This window comes from Cebidichthys violaceus, unplaced genomic scaffold (assembly GCF_023349555.1).
Source record: "Cebidichthys violaceus isolate CVI_PGR_0920_01 unplaced genomic scaffold, fCebVio1.0.p SCAF_29, whole genome shotgun sequence".
Lineage (NCBI taxonomy): Eukaryota > Metazoa > Chordata > Actinopteri > Perciformes > Stichaeidae > Cebidichthys > Cebidichthys violaceus.
The window spans coordinates 576,281-595,379 of NW_027176472.1; the positions used below are offsets into that span (position 1 = coordinate 576,281).

At 45.0% G+C, this 19,099-nt stretch overlaps 1 protein-coding gene across 2 annotated transcripts in view; it reads right to left on the reverse strand.

Annotated features, from left to right (window-relative positions):
- Positions 1–19,099, reverse strand: part of LOC137880565 (band 4.1-like protein 3) — a 104,828-nt gene that overhangs the window by 13,083 nt on the left and 72,646 nt on the right. For both annotated transcript variants that reach the window (XM_068721977.1, XM_068721976.1), the window contains exons 5-16: positions 13,888–13,992; positions 8,693–8,735; positions 8,452–8,527; positions 7,859–8,077; positions 7,337–7,424; positions 7,085–7,237; positions 5,930–6,027; positions 5,636–5,811; positions 4,603–4,832; positions 4,170–4,205; positions 1,864–2,013; positions 495–572 (exon numbers count right to left, since the gene is read on the reverse strand). In XM_068721977.1, coding sequence (XP_068578078.1) covers positions 495–572; positions 1,864–2,013; positions 4,170–4,205; positions 4,603–4,832; positions 5,636–5,811; positions 5,930–6,027; positions 7,085–7,237; positions 7,337–7,424; positions 7,859–8,077; positions 8,452–8,527; positions 8,693–8,735; positions 13,888–13,992 — 1,452 coding nt within the window. The remainder of the gene's footprint in view (positions 1–494; positions 573–1,863; positions 2,014–4,169; positions 4,206–4,602; positions 4,833–5,635; positions 5,812–5,929; positions 6,028–7,084; positions 7,238–7,336; positions 7,425–7,858; positions 8,078–8,451; positions 8,528–8,692; positions 8,736–13,887; positions 13,993–19,099) is intronic.

Here is a 19,099-nt window from a genome sequence, read left to right on the forward strand (position 1 = left end):
AATGTAGACCTGGTACATGAGGTATAATAGGGCTGCAACTAACGATTCTTTTTCATTTGCGATTAATCTGCAGATTGTTTTCTCCATTAATCGATTGGTATAAAATGTCAGAAAATAGCGGAAAAATGTCCATCCCTGTTTCTCAAAGGGATGTCTTTAAATGTCTTGTTTAGACTGAAAGATATTCAGTGTAATATGATATAAAACAGAGAATATATTTGAGACCATAGTTGAAAGGCCAAAAACGAATTTATTTTGTATGAAAAATCACTTTAACGTCAAAATAGAGATTTTTTTTTTCTGTCGTCTACTCGTTGCAGCTCTAGAAGTGAAGGTGAATTTGCATTTGGGGGATTCATCGTACAACATGTGCTGGCCTTTTGTCCTAAAGAGATAAGACACGTGAGTGACGATGACGCTCGGTAGGCAAAAACCACAGATGCTATGAGCTGTAAGTATCACGGAAGAAGAGGAAAGAGTGAGAAATGTGCAACCTCAGGCGAAGCCGCCACGGTCTTCTGGACGAAACCCTCAACAGAGAGGCTGTTGACAGGGTCCTTCCCCGCCGCCGACTGGCCGACACGAGGCAGAGGAGAGAGTTTGAAAGAAGAGGGAAGAACAAGAGGTTAGAAAAAAAACAACAGGGAGTGAATTAGTGAGACGCACAATAAAACCATTTCATGCAGAAGCGAGGAAATGTGGGGGAAAAGGCAGAGAGAATCAGTGCTAACAGGTTTCAACTGAGTTATTCTGTAGAAGCTTTTTGATGAGCTTAAAACATGCACCGGATCCACGTAACCAAATCAGCAGACATTTGCAATGCAAAACGATTTTTTTTTTTATTTATTTATTTATTTTTTTAAACTACATCAAAGAGCTGAATCTTAGAGCACAGAGACTCTCCCCGCCTTCCACTGTCACTCAAACAGAGTGGTATACCCCCCCCCCCCCCCCCCGCCCTCTTTTACCAGGAACGAGACGCTCGACATTCTTTGGGCATAATCTGATCGTCGCCCAACAGCAGATGAGAGATTGTTTGAAGGCAACTTAGGAAACCTCGACAAATACAAAACCATCCTATCAGAAGACTGCGATCTCAGCGCTCCATCTCCAAAAGCCTCATTACCAAAAACGTGATCAAAGCTCGGAAGCTGTGTCACTGTCAGGCAATCAAGGAAAATCCTTGAGAAAAAAAAACAAAAAACCAAAAAAAAAAAAAGGTAACCGATAATTATTTCTCAAGTGCCTCACATTGAGTGATTCTCAAGAACATCACATCACTAATCTCTTCAAGATGCTCCCCTTCTGTGCTGCCTGTCAGTCATCCTCCAGCACCTCTGAGATATTGTCATTCCGGCGCGCCGGAGAGAGAGCGAGAGAGAGAGAGAGAGAGAGCGAGAGAGAGAGAGAGAGAGAGAGAGAGAGAGAGAGAGAGAGAGAGAGAGAGAGAGAGAGAGAGAGAGAGAGAGAGAGAGAGAGAGAGAGGCAGAATGAACGTCATTATAACGCATTTCTTAAAAAAAGAAACCGTTGACTCCCGTGAGCAGCAGTCACAGGAGACGCACGTTTGAGCTGTCCGTAGGGGAACGCTCTCAATAGCCACGACTATTCTCGCTAATCGTATCTTCGGGCTTTGAAATTCATATAAAAAAAGAGCAGACAAAACAAGTGTCTTCAGCGTGACAAAAGCAGGGCCCCGTTTGGCCTCGAGTCAAGCAGCAATTTGACGCGGCAGCAGGCCAGACGGAAATATCAATGCCCTTTAAAGGAATGTCAAGCATCACAGTTGGCTGGATTCGAGATATTGACCATAGTGGACCCCCCCCACCCCGTCCCTCACTGCCCCGAGCCCCCCCTACTCACAGCCGTCTTCTCCGGTGTGCCGGTCGGGGAGGTGGCTGACAGGCGTTTCTCGCGGTACGGATGCTTGCTGCTCGGCTCCCTCAGGGTTCTCTTCAGCTCGTTGATGCTGGCCTGGTGCTTCAGCAAGACGTCCTTCGACTTGTCCAGGAACTGGAGGAGAACGTGTGGGAGAAAGGAAGAAAGAGACAAACAAACACAAGACCCGGGCGGGCGTTAGAAACGTCCTTTTGAAAACAGCGGCGCTGACGATACGCATGGCTGAACGGTGATGTGACGCGAGCGTTGGGTGTACAGAGGAGAAGTTATGGTTTTACACGTATGTTAACTAGAGACTCTGCTGGCGGTTCACTACTCTGTGCCGTGGCCCGTGAAGAACGACGGCATTTGAGATGCTACTGAAGCCCAACAGAAACCACAAACGATCATAGTGCCGACCGATTTAGCTTTTTAAGAAGATCAAGGCACTCTAGTGCAAAGTAGATGAACGGAGAAATGGAGACGGAACACAGCGATACTCAACTTACAGGACGGAGGCCAGACGAACATTTTCTAATTCTCAATAAAGATATTGCTTCACAATGGGAATGATTACGATGTAAATAAGGTGCCAGAGTGCATAAAAAAAAAAAAATTGCATACAATTTTGCAATATTTTTGATTTGTGATGACAGAACATATATTTGTACATTTACTCCAAACTTCACCAAACTTTTTGGAAATATTTAACCTCTAAACTCTAAAGATCCAATATTTCAGTATAGTCCAAAAACAATAATTAAAATGTGTTTATGACCCCTTCAGATCTACCTCGGGACCTGCTGGAGGGGGGCCAGCCCCAGGTTAGGAACCTCTGGAAACACCAGAGCTGAACAATTTAGAAAAAAAAAAATCCAATTGCGATTATTTTTGGTTGTGATTGGATTTGTGATATTAGAGGGAATGATCATTTTTCTATAATTATTCTCATTTTAATCCCTAAGGATTTAGGGATTAAATATTACCTAAATTTACCTAAATGAGAACAAAGTGGTTTAAACTAACACCACCTTTACAAGATACAGTAACATACAGTAACCGTAAAATGTGTCTTCAGCATTGATCAGTAACTAAAAACATAATATTGAGACGTAAACTGTCTTAAATTAAGTTCAATGCACTTTCAGTCTATTTTACAGTATGAGACTTCTTATTTCATTTTAGGTTTAAAATATGCATTCTTGATTTTTATGGTAGTTTCTCTTTTAAATATTTTCATCTCAATCAATCTCATTTTTACGGGCAGATCCTCAATCACTGAAAATAAAGAGAAGATGAAATGAAAATGAAAAACGTCTGACTAACATTCTACATGACTTTTGTTGGCCACGAAGTGTAACAATTGCGGTGAATACTGGCGCTCAGTCGCATTTCACAACTTCAACTGGTACTTGGAGACAGCATCTTTCAGTCACCGGGGCTGTTTGTCCTGCAGAACAAGTAGCTTTCATCTTTTGGTATTCCAAATACATGTTGCTGATAATACGTTTTGAATGTCGGACTTTCTCTCCTTTTGTTAAGAGAGGTATTTCACTTGAGACTTTCAAAAGCTTCAACTTGAAAGTACTCTTTGTCCTCGGCGGCCAGACGTGTCAAATTCACTACGACGTTCTAAAAGAAATGTGAAAAAAAAATGTTTCCTTTGATCTGAGGGGCAGGCAAATCTCAATCTGTAGGGAAAAAAAAAAAAAAAGCACAAGGGGCCGAAGACGGGGACCCGTACCTCCTGTTTGTGCCGAGGACTGGCCTCCTGGTCCGACTGAGAGACGGGTTGGGGGGGGGGGGGGGGCACGAGAGGTGAAGTGTGCAGGGTCAGACGCAGGATGGTAGAAGGTAAGTCAGTCAGAGCACAAGCAGGCAGACAGAGAGACAGACAGACAGGAGGGCAAGGCAAATTTGGAAATACATCCCAGTAGACATGTTGGATGCAAACGCACCATCACTACTAAAGTGGAGGTTTGTGAAAGAAATGTCTTTCTTATAACAAATCACACACTCCAATCACCGTCGACCTAATGTTTGCTGGGATGCTTAACTATGACAAATAAGTCCAGACACAACCTTTGCAGAGTCATACGGTGCAAATTATATATATATATATATATATAACTATATTTTTTTCTATGACGGACAGTGTTGACCGCCACGGTTGTACAGCGGAAGACAGGCGGAGGGAATGAGGTACGATTACGACAGACACACTTGGTGGTGGATGAATACAGACAGGTAGACAGACAAGACGAGAGACCAAATCACCAGACACCAAATACCTCCTGTTTACTGTCGACTGGTGAGCCAGCCTCCTCCTGGTCGCCAGCAAGAGTTAAAGAAAGAAATAGCATGTTAGCTGGGCTTGAGTTTGTCAGCCTTATTAGAAAGGGTCAAAAGAAGAAGAAGAAAAAAGAAACAAAAAGTGTGAAGCGGGATTCGTGAGCTTTGCAGTTTAAGCATATGAGCCTGAAGTGAACTGGCGTGAAGGGAGGAGAGTTAGTAAATGCCAAATCCACCGAAGTGACCACAGCGCTACGCAACATCTGGATAAACTGGCCTGAGAAGCTTGACCTGCACATATTTACACAGGTAGTCCATGTCGTCTCTCTGCACCAATGCTGGTGACAAAACCTCTAAACATTTGGACCATATTTAATCTTAACGTCTACTTAGGCACGACTGAAACTCCTAAAATCAGGAAATCTTTACTACCATGATCTCTTTCTTTCTGCTGGGAGTGACATCGCCGCCGTCCTCGTCGCGTCCCGTCTCATCGCCCCGCTCCTGGTGACTGTCCTCCTCGTCCTGCTCCAAACTGGGCTCCAGCTCGGTCTCCTGCTCGTCCACGGAGGGGCTGTGGAGGCGCCGCTGTTCTCCGAGGCTGCGGTGGGACATGCCGTCGTGGTTCTCGCACATGCCCGAAACCGGCCGCGAGAACTCTGCTGGTGGCAAAGAGTTGAATTATTTGCAAGACACGAGTCGGATGAGTCAAAGAGTCAAACGACAGGGTTATTGTGAGGGACTACTTCTTGACCTGGAGCAGAGAGTTATTCTTTGTTTTTGTTTTTACTCACTCCTGGCATTAACAAGCGTTCCTGGGTGACCCCGATCACAAGTGAACGGCTCCAAGCACAGATGTGCACAAGACGGGTTGAGGACGTATTGAGATCCGCTCATACCACATTTGGACGTGGTCTCTTTCTAACCGATAGAAAAAGAGTCGAACTTCCCCATTAAAATCCCCGTAACAGAATGGTCAGAGCGGCGGCCATTGTTTTTGTGTACCGTTGCCATTGCGATTGTCGTAGCGGGCTAACTTCCCTCTAATCTTTACGTTACAAAGCCTAGCAAGACAGAAGAAATAAGTAACATGAATCAATTATAATAACGCTAATTCCACCATGCTTTAATGCTACACTGGTTACAGAAAAACAGTGATCTGGTGGCTGCTGGGTCCTGCGGTCCCTCCGCCTCCGACTCACTATTCAGCCATCCGTCATCCATCACGCTCTTCTTCGGCCGCACTGACATTGGCCAGTCCATCAAGAGTTCGACGTACGTTCTACTCCTATTCTATTTCTATGGTGGAGACACATTTTAATGCCAGACGTGAACCGACGTGCTACTTGCGATCGGGTCACCCAGGTGTGAACAGGGCCTAACTCTCTGCAAGAAAGCAAAAGGTCACATCTCCTCATCAGACCCTCCATAACCAGATCTATCAAGGAGCTACTGTGGCTCTCACCTCCGTCCAAGCTCCTGGACAGCAGGTACCTCTTGCTGGCGGAGCGCTCAAAGTGCGGAGCGGGCCGGTCTATAAGAGCGCTGGCCTGTCTGGTTTGAGCCTGTGTCCTTCCGCTGTATCGAAACTTTGAACCCATCACCAAGAAGCCCTTCGGAGGAGGCTCCGGAGACACCAGCCTGTAAGGGGGAAGAAAAACAACAGTAATACTTTTAACGTGTAACAAAAAGCTGTGGTTGCACCTGATGGAGCTGTCACGGGGAACCTTTTCATCTACAAGATCAGATCGGTTCTTACCTGAAGAAGGTGTGATGCTCGATGCAGACCTTCCACAGCCTCTTGGCGGCTCTGTGGTTCGGAAGCTTGAAACCGATCGTGCTTTCAAACTGCTCGTACTGAAGGGGAGAGAGAGCGCAGGAGAGACATGGGAGTCGGTGTGAAGAAAGGCGTGCGGGGCTCAGCACCAGGTGCGTTTACTCACCTCAGTACTTCTACGCCGAGCGAAGGTGACAGAAACCCAATATATTCATCAACTATTCAATAAGTATGCTACATCTAATTCTTGCGTGAACACTGAACCCAATCAATAAAGCAGTCTTCACTCTGTGCTGGCATTGGCTTCCACTACATAAGCAAACACATTCAGAACATGGATTTTGCCAACTGGACAGAAAGGAGCGGATGAAGGCAGAGGAAGGATGACATCCAATGTTCAGACGCTGGGAGCTAAACTTGTTCATGGCGCTATATTTACACTCTTTATCCTTCTATTCTGGCTGCAGCTGCGGCCGCTCTGTTTAAAAGGGACTCTTTCTTTGGCTCGATCACAGGCTCACTGTGTCGGCTCTGTCTCTTGACCGGGTCTGGGCCCGGGCAGCCTGTCACGCCGCGGCTCAGCGTGGAAGATAAGCCGAGGAGGGTCCGGGACATCGACCCCCAAACTTGGGAGGTATAAAGTGGAAAGGATTTTACGGCCCTCTGCTCAGCACAACTGACCGCACATTCATTTCTGCTGTGGCTCTCAACAGTAACAGCTGTGACATAACATCAGCTATTACTGTGCTCAAAATCTGAGGCTGTGGCTTCAAGGAATAGTTTGACATTTTTGGGGAAAAAAAGGCTAATTCTCTTTATTGCAGAGAATAAGATAAGATGAGATGTCTTTATGCTAAAAACGTAGCTTAGCATAGTTTAGCGCTTAGCATGAAGATTGGAAGCAGGGGAATACAGAGGAAATAAAACCCCGGGGCTGGTTAAAGCATTTAATGCTTGCCCCCCCCCAGTTTGCAACGCAGGCTTTCTGATACCTCGGATGACATCACTGTGACATCACCAGGGTTAAAGGCTCCCTCCAAAGCCAGAGAAGACATTACACGACGGTTTCTGACGAGTAAACTTGTGCAAAATTGATGAAGTGCTCCGTTGGTTATCCTCATCCACTGTACTGCGTACCTCTCCGGGTCGTATCTTGATGTAGAAGTTGCTCCTCTTGTAGGAGATCTTGAGGATCTTCGGCCAGGCAAATCGGTTGATCCGCAGCCTGTCGCGGTAGATCAGCAGGCCGTTGGCACAGACGCCCAACATTATGTCGATCCCTTCAGAGTCCTGCAGCGAACAAGGCACAGCAAAGAGGCAGACACGGTTTACCGGTGCGCATCCTCGAAAAACCTACTTCGATGCTTATTAAAAGAACTTCTTGGCAACCTTGGCGTGATGGAGGTCCACCCCGTACATGGACAGTTTCTTTGCATTCTCCAGGAAGTTAATTTCAGCGTCTGCTGGAGTCATCCCCCTGTGGGCAGAACAACAATAATATCTGTAAGCAACATCAACAGGCCTCAAATAATAAACCCATAATCGTGCACAGTGGGAGAGGAATTATCTTGGTAATATGCTTGATAACTTAAATTCTCCTGATCCTCTCATACCACCCCCCCCACCCCTCCCCACAAGGCATTATGTTTGGGCATATGCCAAAAAGCAGTGGCGGAGAAGACTCTGTAACTGAGAAAGTGTTCTCGCGCTGGCACGGCAACGCACTGTGTACATCTCGGTGACAGATGGCGCGGCGATGTGACGGCATCTATCAGCCATATGCGTGATGGGAGGGGGTGTTTTCGACACAACAACAAAAGCAAAAAAAAAAACCTCATCAAGCCGTTCATTCCCAGAGGTTTGCGGATGGATTAAGAATTAGGATTCAAACAACGTCGCGTGTCCACGTACTTGTAGTTTCGATGGAGCTCCATCACCCGCTCCTCCAGCTCGCGGGTCTGATTGGGGGCGAAGCGGAAGTCGCAGACGTAGTCGGAGCCGTGGTCGTCCTGGTCGTAGTCCCCCAGCTCGGCCTGAACGCTGTAGGAGCCCAGGAGGGCGTGAGTGACGAACGAGCACGGCAGCCGACCCGACAGCATGTCGTCCCTCAGCTGCAGACACAGGTAGTATCTGTCACATGAGACAAAAAAAAAAGGGGGGGGGGGGGAGGAGGAGAGGAGGGTGTTGGCAGTCAAACAAGCCTGAACCGAGGCGAGCTCCAACAAATATTCAGCGCAGTTAATCCACGGCAGTTAGTGGCATTCCAGGTCTAATCCTCCAAGAGGAGAGAGGGATTTGGGTTGTTTTGACACCGGGGGTAAATACGCCATGTAAATTGCTACAATACTTTTATGTAAACACTTGTGTTTTAGGGAAATAAAAAATCATCTGCAGAACTGACAGGTGTGCGCAATTTCTCCTCTAAAGAGCATCCGACAGCACAGCCAGAGGAGTGACAACTGTTGATAGTGTAGGAGCACGTACGGGGGACAGACGTGTCCTACCTGGTAATGTCCTCGGTGAGCTGGGAGGGGTCCGGAGGGTAGAACTTGACGGAGAAGGCAAAGTTCCACGGAGAGTCTGAGGAGAAATTACAACGAGAGCCGGAGGGTTAACCGCTTGTCTGAGGAAAATTGCACCAAAAAAAAAAAAAAAAAAAGTAAATACAAGGCTTTGCATCGGCTCGTGGTGCCAAGAAATCTGCTTTCGCGACTTTTCTTTTTTTTTTTTGGAAAAGACACTCACTGCGCATCTGCTTCTTGATCTCCTTGGAGGGGTCCAACCAGTTCTGAAAGACAGAAGGCAGAACTCACACAGGGCAGACCGGGAACATGGCTAATGCACACTCCGGTGTCACATTTTGCACTAATTGCCGTCAAGTGCTCCTAATGGAAGCCTTTCCATATGGTTAAATAAAGGAACCGAGCCTACCCTGCTGAGCTGCTCAAACGTGCAGGGAGCAGATTTTAATTCAAGCATCTGTTTCTTCATTGTTTTGCAAAAACAAAAAAAGAAATCACCACCAGCCAGTTACCTATCTGATTGCATCGCATGCGATCGTGCAGGGCACCATTTCTGATGTAGTTTGCCGGAGCATCTCATCAGCGGCGCAGTAGTGCAGTTGTGCGCACCGACTCGCTCGGAACAGAAGCTGTAAATCACGCTGTTTAGAGGCACAGCTGCACAGCAGACGGCAATGAAGAGACTAATGAAATACCTCCCTCACGTACTTTTACCTCTGCCGTTGCCTCCCTGCACGCTCATGGACTCCACCGCTGCATATTCATCCTTTTACTACCTCCGCCAAGATGGGTTGTTGCTCTGGTTGTCAGCGGGAATACGGAAACAAAACTACCGGCTCTATTTTCAAGAAACTTGGTGGAAGGGTGTAGCATGGGCCAAGGACGAACCCATTAAATATTGGAGCGGATCCAAATCACGGGGCGGATACACACATTATTTTTCACTATTGATAAACAGCCTTGGCGGAGCTCTGTGCTCTGGAAGACTTCCTACAAACGGATGGCTTTCATCAGGGTCATCTTCTTTGTTGGTAGAGAGGAGGCATTTAGTGCGTCGTTAAACATAAATAAATATAAAATCAAAAGTGAAGAGCAGTGAGATGCATTATGAAAAACACATTGATTCATAAAACACTTCTATAACAATCTATTAATTGAGATTAATGACAAGTCAAGACACATTGATCTCAGACTGTTTTCTCTTTTTTGCTCTGTAGCCTATATTAAATTCAGCAAAGGTGAGTTTTACTGCTTATGAATTCATATCTTCTTTCAGAAGTTACGTAGTCTGACGTTAAGGTCAGCCGGGCTAACTCGCTAATAGCAAATGTGTCGAGTTGGTTTACCTAAAAATGGAAAAACCTCACTTGTCAGAAGCTCTGTGATTCTTTGTTTCTGTCCTCTGAGGTTTAATTATCTCTGCATGTGATAAAGACACACATACATTGAACTCCAGCCTCACAAATCATTTTCACGTTTCAAGAAGAAGGTCTGAATGCGTTTCCCTCTGATCTTAAGCTCAAGTTCCCCAGAAATCCCCACACTAGATCATACATGCATGTTTTGGGACTGCCCAATAATATATAATCTCTGGGAACACGTCACTTGTATCCTATTGTTGAACAGTGACAGAGTGTGGTGCCTTTATACCCAGTTTTACAACTTAAGTTTAAGAATGATTAACGTACAAAAAAAAGGAATCCTTTCAGCGTTCATAAGAGCTGCTATAAAAAAAAGAGTTTGGATGATTTAGCCAGAAAAAATAACTTGGCTTTATTACCATTTAGACATTCTAATTTTTGGAGAACTCTAAATCTTCACTAAGCCAATACCACAACTGTGACTAAGTGGTTTAAAGGAGACATACTGTGTTTATTTTCAGGTTCATACATCTGTATTTTGGGTTTACATGCTTTAATGTCCAATAAACACTTTTTTTTTTTATCATACTCTCTGTTTGAATACACATTTAATTGTATTAATTGCACTGTGTGTGTGTGTGTGTGTGTGTGTGTGTGTGTGTGTGAATTACATCAATTCTATAGTTGTGACATCACAACCTTATGGACGTCCTGATGGCTCGTTCTAAGGCAAAATTGAGCACTTTGATACTTTCACAGTATTTATATAACACCTAGACGTGCTTTATGATCAAAGGAGACATGGAAATCTCCCTCAATACAATATGGGACCTTTAACAACAATCTGTAGTCACTGGGACTTTGGAACAGGAGTGCTGTGAGCTTAGTGCTAACGCTAGCATGACAGTGCGAATGCTACCATGCTGATGATTAGCAGGTATAATGTTTACCATGTTCACCTTCTCAGTTCACCGTGTTAGGTTGTTAACATTCGCTAATTAGCACTTAACACAAAGTGCACAGGGGGCTGATGGGAATGTCATTCGTTTAGAAGCTATTTGGTCATAAATCAACGTAATGGACATTCAAATGTTTACCACTCTCGTAAGCTGTGCTGCTAATGGAGACAAAAAGGTCCAAAGTCATTAGGATTCATTAGCATCAGGGACATCTGAACCGAATTGTACGGCAATCCACTTAATAGTTTTTTTTAATGCAATTTATCAAAAAAAAAAAGGGGCAAGCCGCGGGGTGACACTAGATCAAAAGCCGGGGATCAACAAAGTCAGGATGTTTCATCTTCTTGGGACAATGAATGAATGTCTGAAACGCCATGGCAATCCATCCAGTAGTTGAGATATTTAAGTCTGGGCCAAAGGGGTGGACCGACCAACCGACCCAGCGACCGACCCACCGACATCGCAATTCAGCGCTGCTGCTAGCATGACTTCCGCTAGCATGACTTCTGCTAGCATGACTTCTGCTAGCATGACTTATGACTTCTGCTAGCATGACTTATGACTTCTGCTAGCATGACTTCTGCTAGCATGACTTATGACTTCTGCTAGCATGACTTCTGCTAGCATGACTTCCGCTAGCATGACTTCCGCTAGCATGACTTCTGTTAGCATGACTTATGACTTCTGCTAGCATGACTTCTGCTAGCACGACTTATGACTTCTGCTAGCATGACTTCTGCTAGCATGACTTATGACTTCTGCTAGCATGACTTCTGCTTACTTACACACAAAGCAACAGGTGCAAATATAAGTTGTTGCTTTGATCCTCGCGTTTACACGCTCAAACAGGTGTTTGATGCATGCTGCATAGGTCTATACTGCTCTTTGGGCAGAGAGCTGACAGTAATCCTCGCTAACCCGAATGCTTTCGCAGCGATCGCTCATTACGCCGGCAGTCATTCCGGCAGTCATTTTGGCATCTGGTCTCACATCAGTCAGAGTGGAGTCAGGAGTGTGCGAGGTTGACACAGCACAAGTGCAATCCCGTGGCCGTGTTGGGCAAACTGAGAGCAGCTGGCAATTTGAACTGCGCCTTCACGCTCACACACACACACACACACACACACACACACACACACACACACACACACACACACACACACACCTACTCAATACACGGGCACAAATACACATGCTCCTCCAGCGTTTAATCAGGCCGCTAAAGACTTTAATGAGCCGCAGGCATTTATCGTCCCCCTGAATCTATCTCATAGCAGCCGAGGCCAAAGAGCACTCAATTAGAGCGGCGCTCGCTGCTGCGTTGCTTAACCTCAGCGGAAAAGCAGGAGGAACTTTTTTTTTTTTAAGCGCGGACACTTCAAGGCTTCGCTCTTGCTTTCGCAACCTCAGTTCATAAAGCAATCACACGAAATAAATGCGCTCACGAAGAGCGAGGATTAAATCCTTGCTTCCCCAACTGAGACAGAGAAAGGGCATCTGAAATGACGTTTCAATTCTACGGCTTGTTTGGTCTACCAATCAGTGGCGACCCCAGGCAGTAGTATCAATCTGCGCTCCGATAAGCCCGTCTTTGACGTAGCCCGTCATATTGATCTAAGCCTGTAGACTTACCTACACTCAGAGAGAGGAAAATATTTGAACTTCAAGCTTGTTAACCTCCTTAATACCCCCCCCCCCCCCCCCCCAGTTAACTTGTCTGTATCAGGCTAAATCCAAAGCCGTCAGACACGGACCAAGTCACAACATGTGAGCTGACAAAGTAAGTACAAGCTGATGACAGTGACAGAGGATACGCTCCAGATGGTAAAAGGGACTTAGACTTGTCATCTTCCCTATCTTCAAAAGGCAGGAGGTTTTTCTGTTGTTCCCCCGTTGTGCAATCACATACCCGCCCCGAGGGGGGCTCGCTTCAATCGAGAACCGAAAACCCCCACGTCCGACAAAGAGCCCTAAAGCGGGCCCACGGCTAGGACCCGCAAGGTCGGCGTCATTTACTCGAAGATAATAAGCCTGGTCTGTGCACCCGAAGACGTAAACAAAGATCAGAGGGAAACATATTCAGACCTTCTACTTGAAATGTCAGAACTACTTGTGAGCTGATTGGTTTTTAATGTATGTATGCGATTATCAAAAGCAGAGATAATTAAACCTCAGAGGACAGAAGCAATGAACCAAAGACTCTTTTTTTTGGGGGGGGGCAACTCAACACTTTTGCTATTAGCGAGCTAGCCTGACTGACCTTAAAGTAAGACTATGCAACCTTTCCTAGAAGAAATAACACAATCCAGTCCCAAATGTAATGTTGAATTCATAAGCAGTCAAACTCACCTTTGCTGAATTCAATACACATTATGGGGTTTTGCTGCTGCAGCCTTAGTTGGTCTGGTATGACCGGTTGCTCACAGGGGCTCATGTAAGCAACTTTTAGCTAGCTGTTGTTGTCTAACTGACATTTCTGAGTTAGATTGCTTACTTTATGAACCATTTTCCACTTGTGCTATTGTTACACTTTGTTTTAGCCACTGTTCAGTAAACATTACATAGGTTTCTTTAATCTTAAAACGTTTCTATAACAATGGGTTTTAAGCTAGTAAGCTGGCTTACATTTTGACCAAACTCCTCTTCAAGTTTTCCTCTTGGCTTCAGTCAAGGGAGCTTTAAAGGTTCTATGTTCAAAAGCGTTAATATAGCAGCAAACAGATATTTGCGATGTAAAGCTACTGTGGAGTAATGGCGTCCTAAACGTGCTGTTAGCGCCGTTAGCTGCTTGCCGCTAGGCTCAGCCGTCTCCATGTTGAACTCCGTAGAGAGAACCTTTAATGATTATTTCTTCTCAATGAAATTTCGTGCAAACGTTTTGCCAAGAGTAGATGAGTCATATTTCATCTTTCCTCCACGTTTTTTTTTTTTTCAATTGCCCGTGGTCCAGACCCATTTTCCATTGATCTTTGAATCATGCACTCCCTGTGAGAGGCGACCCAGCCAACAAGTGAGAGGAATACAGATTGTTCTGTGAGCAACGTGTTTGTGCGCTGAAAACACCCCCACGGGGTTACAGTGGTACACGATCCACTGACCTTCTGGGTGTCCGTGTCGGCAAAGGTCAGGCCAAAGTAGTCCTTCTCCAACAAGTTGAGGTGCTCACACACCATGTCCATCAGGGTCTGTCCTTTGGAGTGTTTCTGCGAAAAACAAAAATAACATGTATGGCATGGCAGCGGTAAGAAAGGTCAACAGCAATGCAGAAGAAAGATTCTCTGCAATACCATACGTGCAAAAGAGTCTCCTGCTGGTATAGCTCAGTTTTATTGGGCAAAATTTGACTCATCAATATCAGGCCCCATTAGACAGCTGTGCTTTGCCAAGATTGCTTTTCTGTTCCTCTGGTTTTGCACAAAACAAAGCAGCTCAGCCTTGTGGGTGCCGTATCACAATCGGTGTGCTTCAAACACTTGACAGTGAAAATGGACTGTGAATTGCTGAGGGAAGATTGCTCTTTGTGTTGTGGGCAGAGATTTACTCATCTATTGACAGAGTTCAAGATGAGCATTTCAGGAAGATTTCCATTACATTCAAGTGACAAGTTCATGTTTTTCCCATCCGAGGGAGAGTTTCGTTATGGATTTTTTTCTGGATGCACAAATAAGCATTTTTTGCTCACAGTGTTGAAAGAGCCTCAGACTGGATTTGGCAGAGATCGGTATATCCTTAGTGTTTAGCCTGGATGGTAGACGTCTACCAAACCAGAGAGCTGGAGAAGGACACAATTCAATATTTAGGCACTAAGTTAATTTTAGCCAATTATCTATTTTTTTTCTTGGATCAATTTTTCCACTGTTCTAATATTGTAATCTGAGCAAAATGTAATGCAATACAACAACTATATTTATTAGTAAGTGATATATATTTAGATTTGAGTATGGATTGGATCTAGTTCTTGTCACATTCCATTATTAACAATAGTGCTTCAGATTCTTTACATACCATTCAGTAATAGTATGCAAAACCATAGTCTCACAATAATCATCACACCCAACATCCTTCCCTGACGATGACCCGAATATAAACGCAGAATAGCGCATGTTGACTACCTTTGAAGTAACTCCATCCAGTGTTAATAAATAAGACCAAGAGTCTACAGCGGCGCTAACAGTAATAATAATGGGAAAGCCATTATTTTTGTGAAATTTTGACCTGGTGATGGTGATAGATGAAAAGTTAGGGGACCACCAAAGTCTCTAAAATGCATCATCTTGGGACCATGAATGTCGGAACAAAATGTTGTTAATTTGTTATAAAGTTATTTTATTGGATAAGTGGAAAAATTTGCGCAGTCAGGGGAAAACCAAAGTCACTGAGATTCATCCTCTGAGGACCATGAATATCTGTACCAAGATGTATGACAATCCTAAATAAACATGTCACACAAAACCAAAAAAGGTCAACCTCGTGGTGGCACAAGAAGATAAGTCAGGGGATCATCAACGTCATTAGGATTCATCATCTGGTGACCATGAATGTTAACACATTTATGCTAACGGTGATGAAATATTTCAGTCTGAACCAAATTGGTGAACCCACACATCGACATATATTTCTGAGTATGCAGGTAGTCACATTCCATTGATAATAATAGTGCTTCAGAGGGTTTGCATCCCGTTCTGTTATAGACGGGAAAAGGCTGAAGACATTAATTGTGTTAGCACACATGCCCCCCAGCTTGAAAGTCATAGGTTCAAAACCTAAATGGCTTTTATCCCTATGGGGGTTTCGTTATCTACAAAGAGGAATAACACTAATCTTATTTTAAGTAATTGAATTCCCTAGTATTGATTGGTTTGTAATTTAATTAATAGAAAGCCATTTACTGCACTGGCAGCCAAATTTTGCTTGTATCAAGCAAGAGAATGCTCATATCAAAACAGATTTCGCTTTAATTTGATGGGGCTAATGAAATATTGACACGAAATCATCAATTCCTGCACGGGCTGATACGTCACTGTTAATTATAGAACGAGGAAGAAGACGTATGGTAAGGTTCAGGCCTAACGCTGAACCACGCATGCAAAGTATTATGCTCTGTACACACACACACACACACACACACACACGGTGCCTACTCCCCTGGAGCTCACTTTGTGAGGTGACGGAGAGAAGGAGCAAGCAGTTGCCAGGGAAACAGATGCAGTATTATCCCTCTGCTGTCTTGTTTCTTAACATCTCAAGGCTAGGACTTACAAAAAAATTTTTAAAAAAGTGTTTCACTTTTTCCTCATTACGAGTGAAAGGACGCTGGAGCGATAACTTGCGACGTATTAGCGCATTAGCTCTCGTCAGCTGTGTGACAGCGGAGAGTTAAATATTTAAAATGTACAGTAGTGATCTCAAGAGTTGCCACCAGAATGGACACCCAAGAGAATCTCGGCGGGGTAAGAAGACAACTGACCAGTATTGAAACACCAAAAATAGCCCTGCTCTACACATCGGGGCAGCTAGGCTCGACGATGCACAGTCAGCCTGGTTACAGCCCAGTGAGCAGAAGGGGGGGGGGGGGGACTGGGTGAGAGAAACGGATACAGGCGTGGCGCCTCCTCTTCGTGGGAGGCTCAGCCATGCGTCCACGACAAGAGACTTAATTAACCCACGGATGCGGCACCTCCTCCGGGGAGAAGTGTGGCTTGTCATCTCTCGCGAACGCTGTCATTACCGACTCCTGGAAGCACAAGGGGAGGTTCGGGAACAGAGCGAGAATGACGTTCCGCAAAACCAGCAATTTAAAAGACAGGAAGTGAGAGCAAGCCTGCCGATGACCTGGAGGTCTGATGCTCTGAAGTAAAAAAAAAAAAAAAAAACATGGGCTAACAAGAGGCTGCTTTGTGCACAATGACTGGCAGTGCTGCAAGGGGGGGGCACTTAAAAAGCTGTCATAACCATAATGCTAACTATTGTTGTGTTGACGCCCAAAAAGGCCCCAAGGTATGTCTTGGTGTTTTTTTGCAGAGCTGAGAGAGCGGTTGGTGCAAGCGTAACATTCCTGATATTCATACCTCACACATTCACACGCTCTCCCCCCAACACACACACACACACACACACACACACACACACACACACACACACACACACACACACACATGCACACAGAAGCATACACAAAGTGTCATGCACGTGCATAAGTATCTGAAGGCTCATAATGACATCGCTCTTCTATTTTCTCCTCGGCTGCACCTGGCTTGCAACCATGTAATAACTATGGATTTCCTAGCAGCCAGTTAGCGGCCTGAAGCTGAAGGCTTTTACTGTACAAGAAGGGACAACGTGTGACCCTCAGTACCGCATGGAGGTTTTAGTGCCGATACCAAATCCATATATATATACCCAAACAATACTTTTCAGTCTGGTGAATAGAAAGCTTTTTTTTTTTGTCATTCAACAAAATACAGCATAGCAAACCGCTCAATGGTTTAGAAAATGGAGCGGAAAATGTGGAAAAAAAAGCGCTGCTTGGGGGATGTGCAGTACAAAGAATATGTGCATGTGGGGGGGCAAGCTGTGTTTTAATGTAACACTGAGCTAACAAACGAAACACGCAGAAAGGCGACATGCTCAGAAACATGTAAAGTTTAACATCTACAATTCCATGACAAGTAGGCAACTCCATCTGATGGGGAAGATTGTGTGATACACTTAAAAAAAAAAAATACTTGCGGTGAGACGTTTTTTTTTTTTCTCACTTCCTGATTTAGATCTGGAACTATCTGATCAAAGAACAGGTAAACAAGAATCTAAGCAGGTAGACGCTGACTTTCGCTGACGACAAGTGACGACAAAACCTCCAGGAATTCACTGCAAGACTGGGGGAAGCCCAGCTACTCCGGCTGACATGCAACCAGCACAGGTAGCGAGCGGCATGACGGAAACTTATCGCGTCCGTCTTCCATTACCGAGTAGGTTCCGTTGCCTAAAAGTAACCAAACAACCGTAAACGTGGCGGATGGTGGAAGAAAACGGCCACGGTTTTTTCCTACTGCCAGATTAGAGTACGGCCTTGTTGAAAGGCAAAGGCCTATATGTTCATTTAGGTTGGAAGTAAGGCTGACCTGGAGGCTTCAGAGCTTCGACCGTTGCCAAGGCAATCAAAGTCCAAATCAGTTTTTTCGAATGCATCTCGTTTTTTAAAATACACATTACCCAAACAAATCCCAAATAGTCCACGAAACAAGGAATGGTAACTCTACATTCTTCTTTATGCATCAACATGAATCATTATGATAATCATTTGAGGAGATCGACAGACAGACCCTGTATTGGTTGGCGTAGGCGACAGTCTAATACATTACATTACAGTCATTTAGCAGACGCTTTTATCCAAAGCGACTTACAATAAGTGCATCAACATTGGTAATCAAAAGAACTACTAGTCACCAGAAGTCATAAGTACATTTCCTTTTCCAAACAAGCATCTAAGAGCATGAAGCAGAGCATAACTCAGAGCCAAAGCACAGAAACAAGAGAAACAGTTAGTGCTATAAGTAATACGAATACAATAAGTGCAACAAGCTAGTATGAAAACAATAAGTGCTGAGTGGAAGGCTCAGGGTAGCACTTCCTGAAGAGGTGGGTTTTCAGCCTGATGAAAGATGGGCAGTGACTCCGCTGTCCTGACGTCAGTGGGAAGTTCATTCCACCACTGTGGGGCCAGGACAGAAAACAGCCGTGACCGGGTCCATCGGCCGCCAGGACCTCTGAGCGACGGGGCAACCAATCGCCCCGAGGCAGCAGAGCGAAGTGGTCGGGCGGGGGTGTGAGGCTTGACCGTGGCCTGGAGATAGGAAGGAGCTGTTCCTTTCACTGCCCTGTAGGCTAGCACCAGAGTCTTAAACTGGATGTGAGCTCTTACAGGGAGCCAGTGTAGAGAACGGCTAATAATTTGTTAGTTTGCCGATTATATTTATTCAATAGCAAATTACTTTTTGTGGGGGATCGCTACAGTTTAATTGATGTGATTATTGCGCATTTTGTAGCCATTTTTCGTTTCGATATAAAGTAAATTCCCTGAAGTCCGACTGCTGTCCTCATCTCACATGAAGTGTGAGTAAAGTCTGAGCTATAGTTGTCGTCATGAAGCGTGAGGGCCCTCCGCCACGACCCGCCACGAGACAAAGACAACGTTTTCTCTCCAGCAGCTGAGATCCGTGTCTCTCACTAACTGACTGACTGAGTGACTGACTGAGTGAGTGAAGGGCGAGAGGCGACCGACGCTCGTTAAAAGCCTCTCCTTCTGCACCA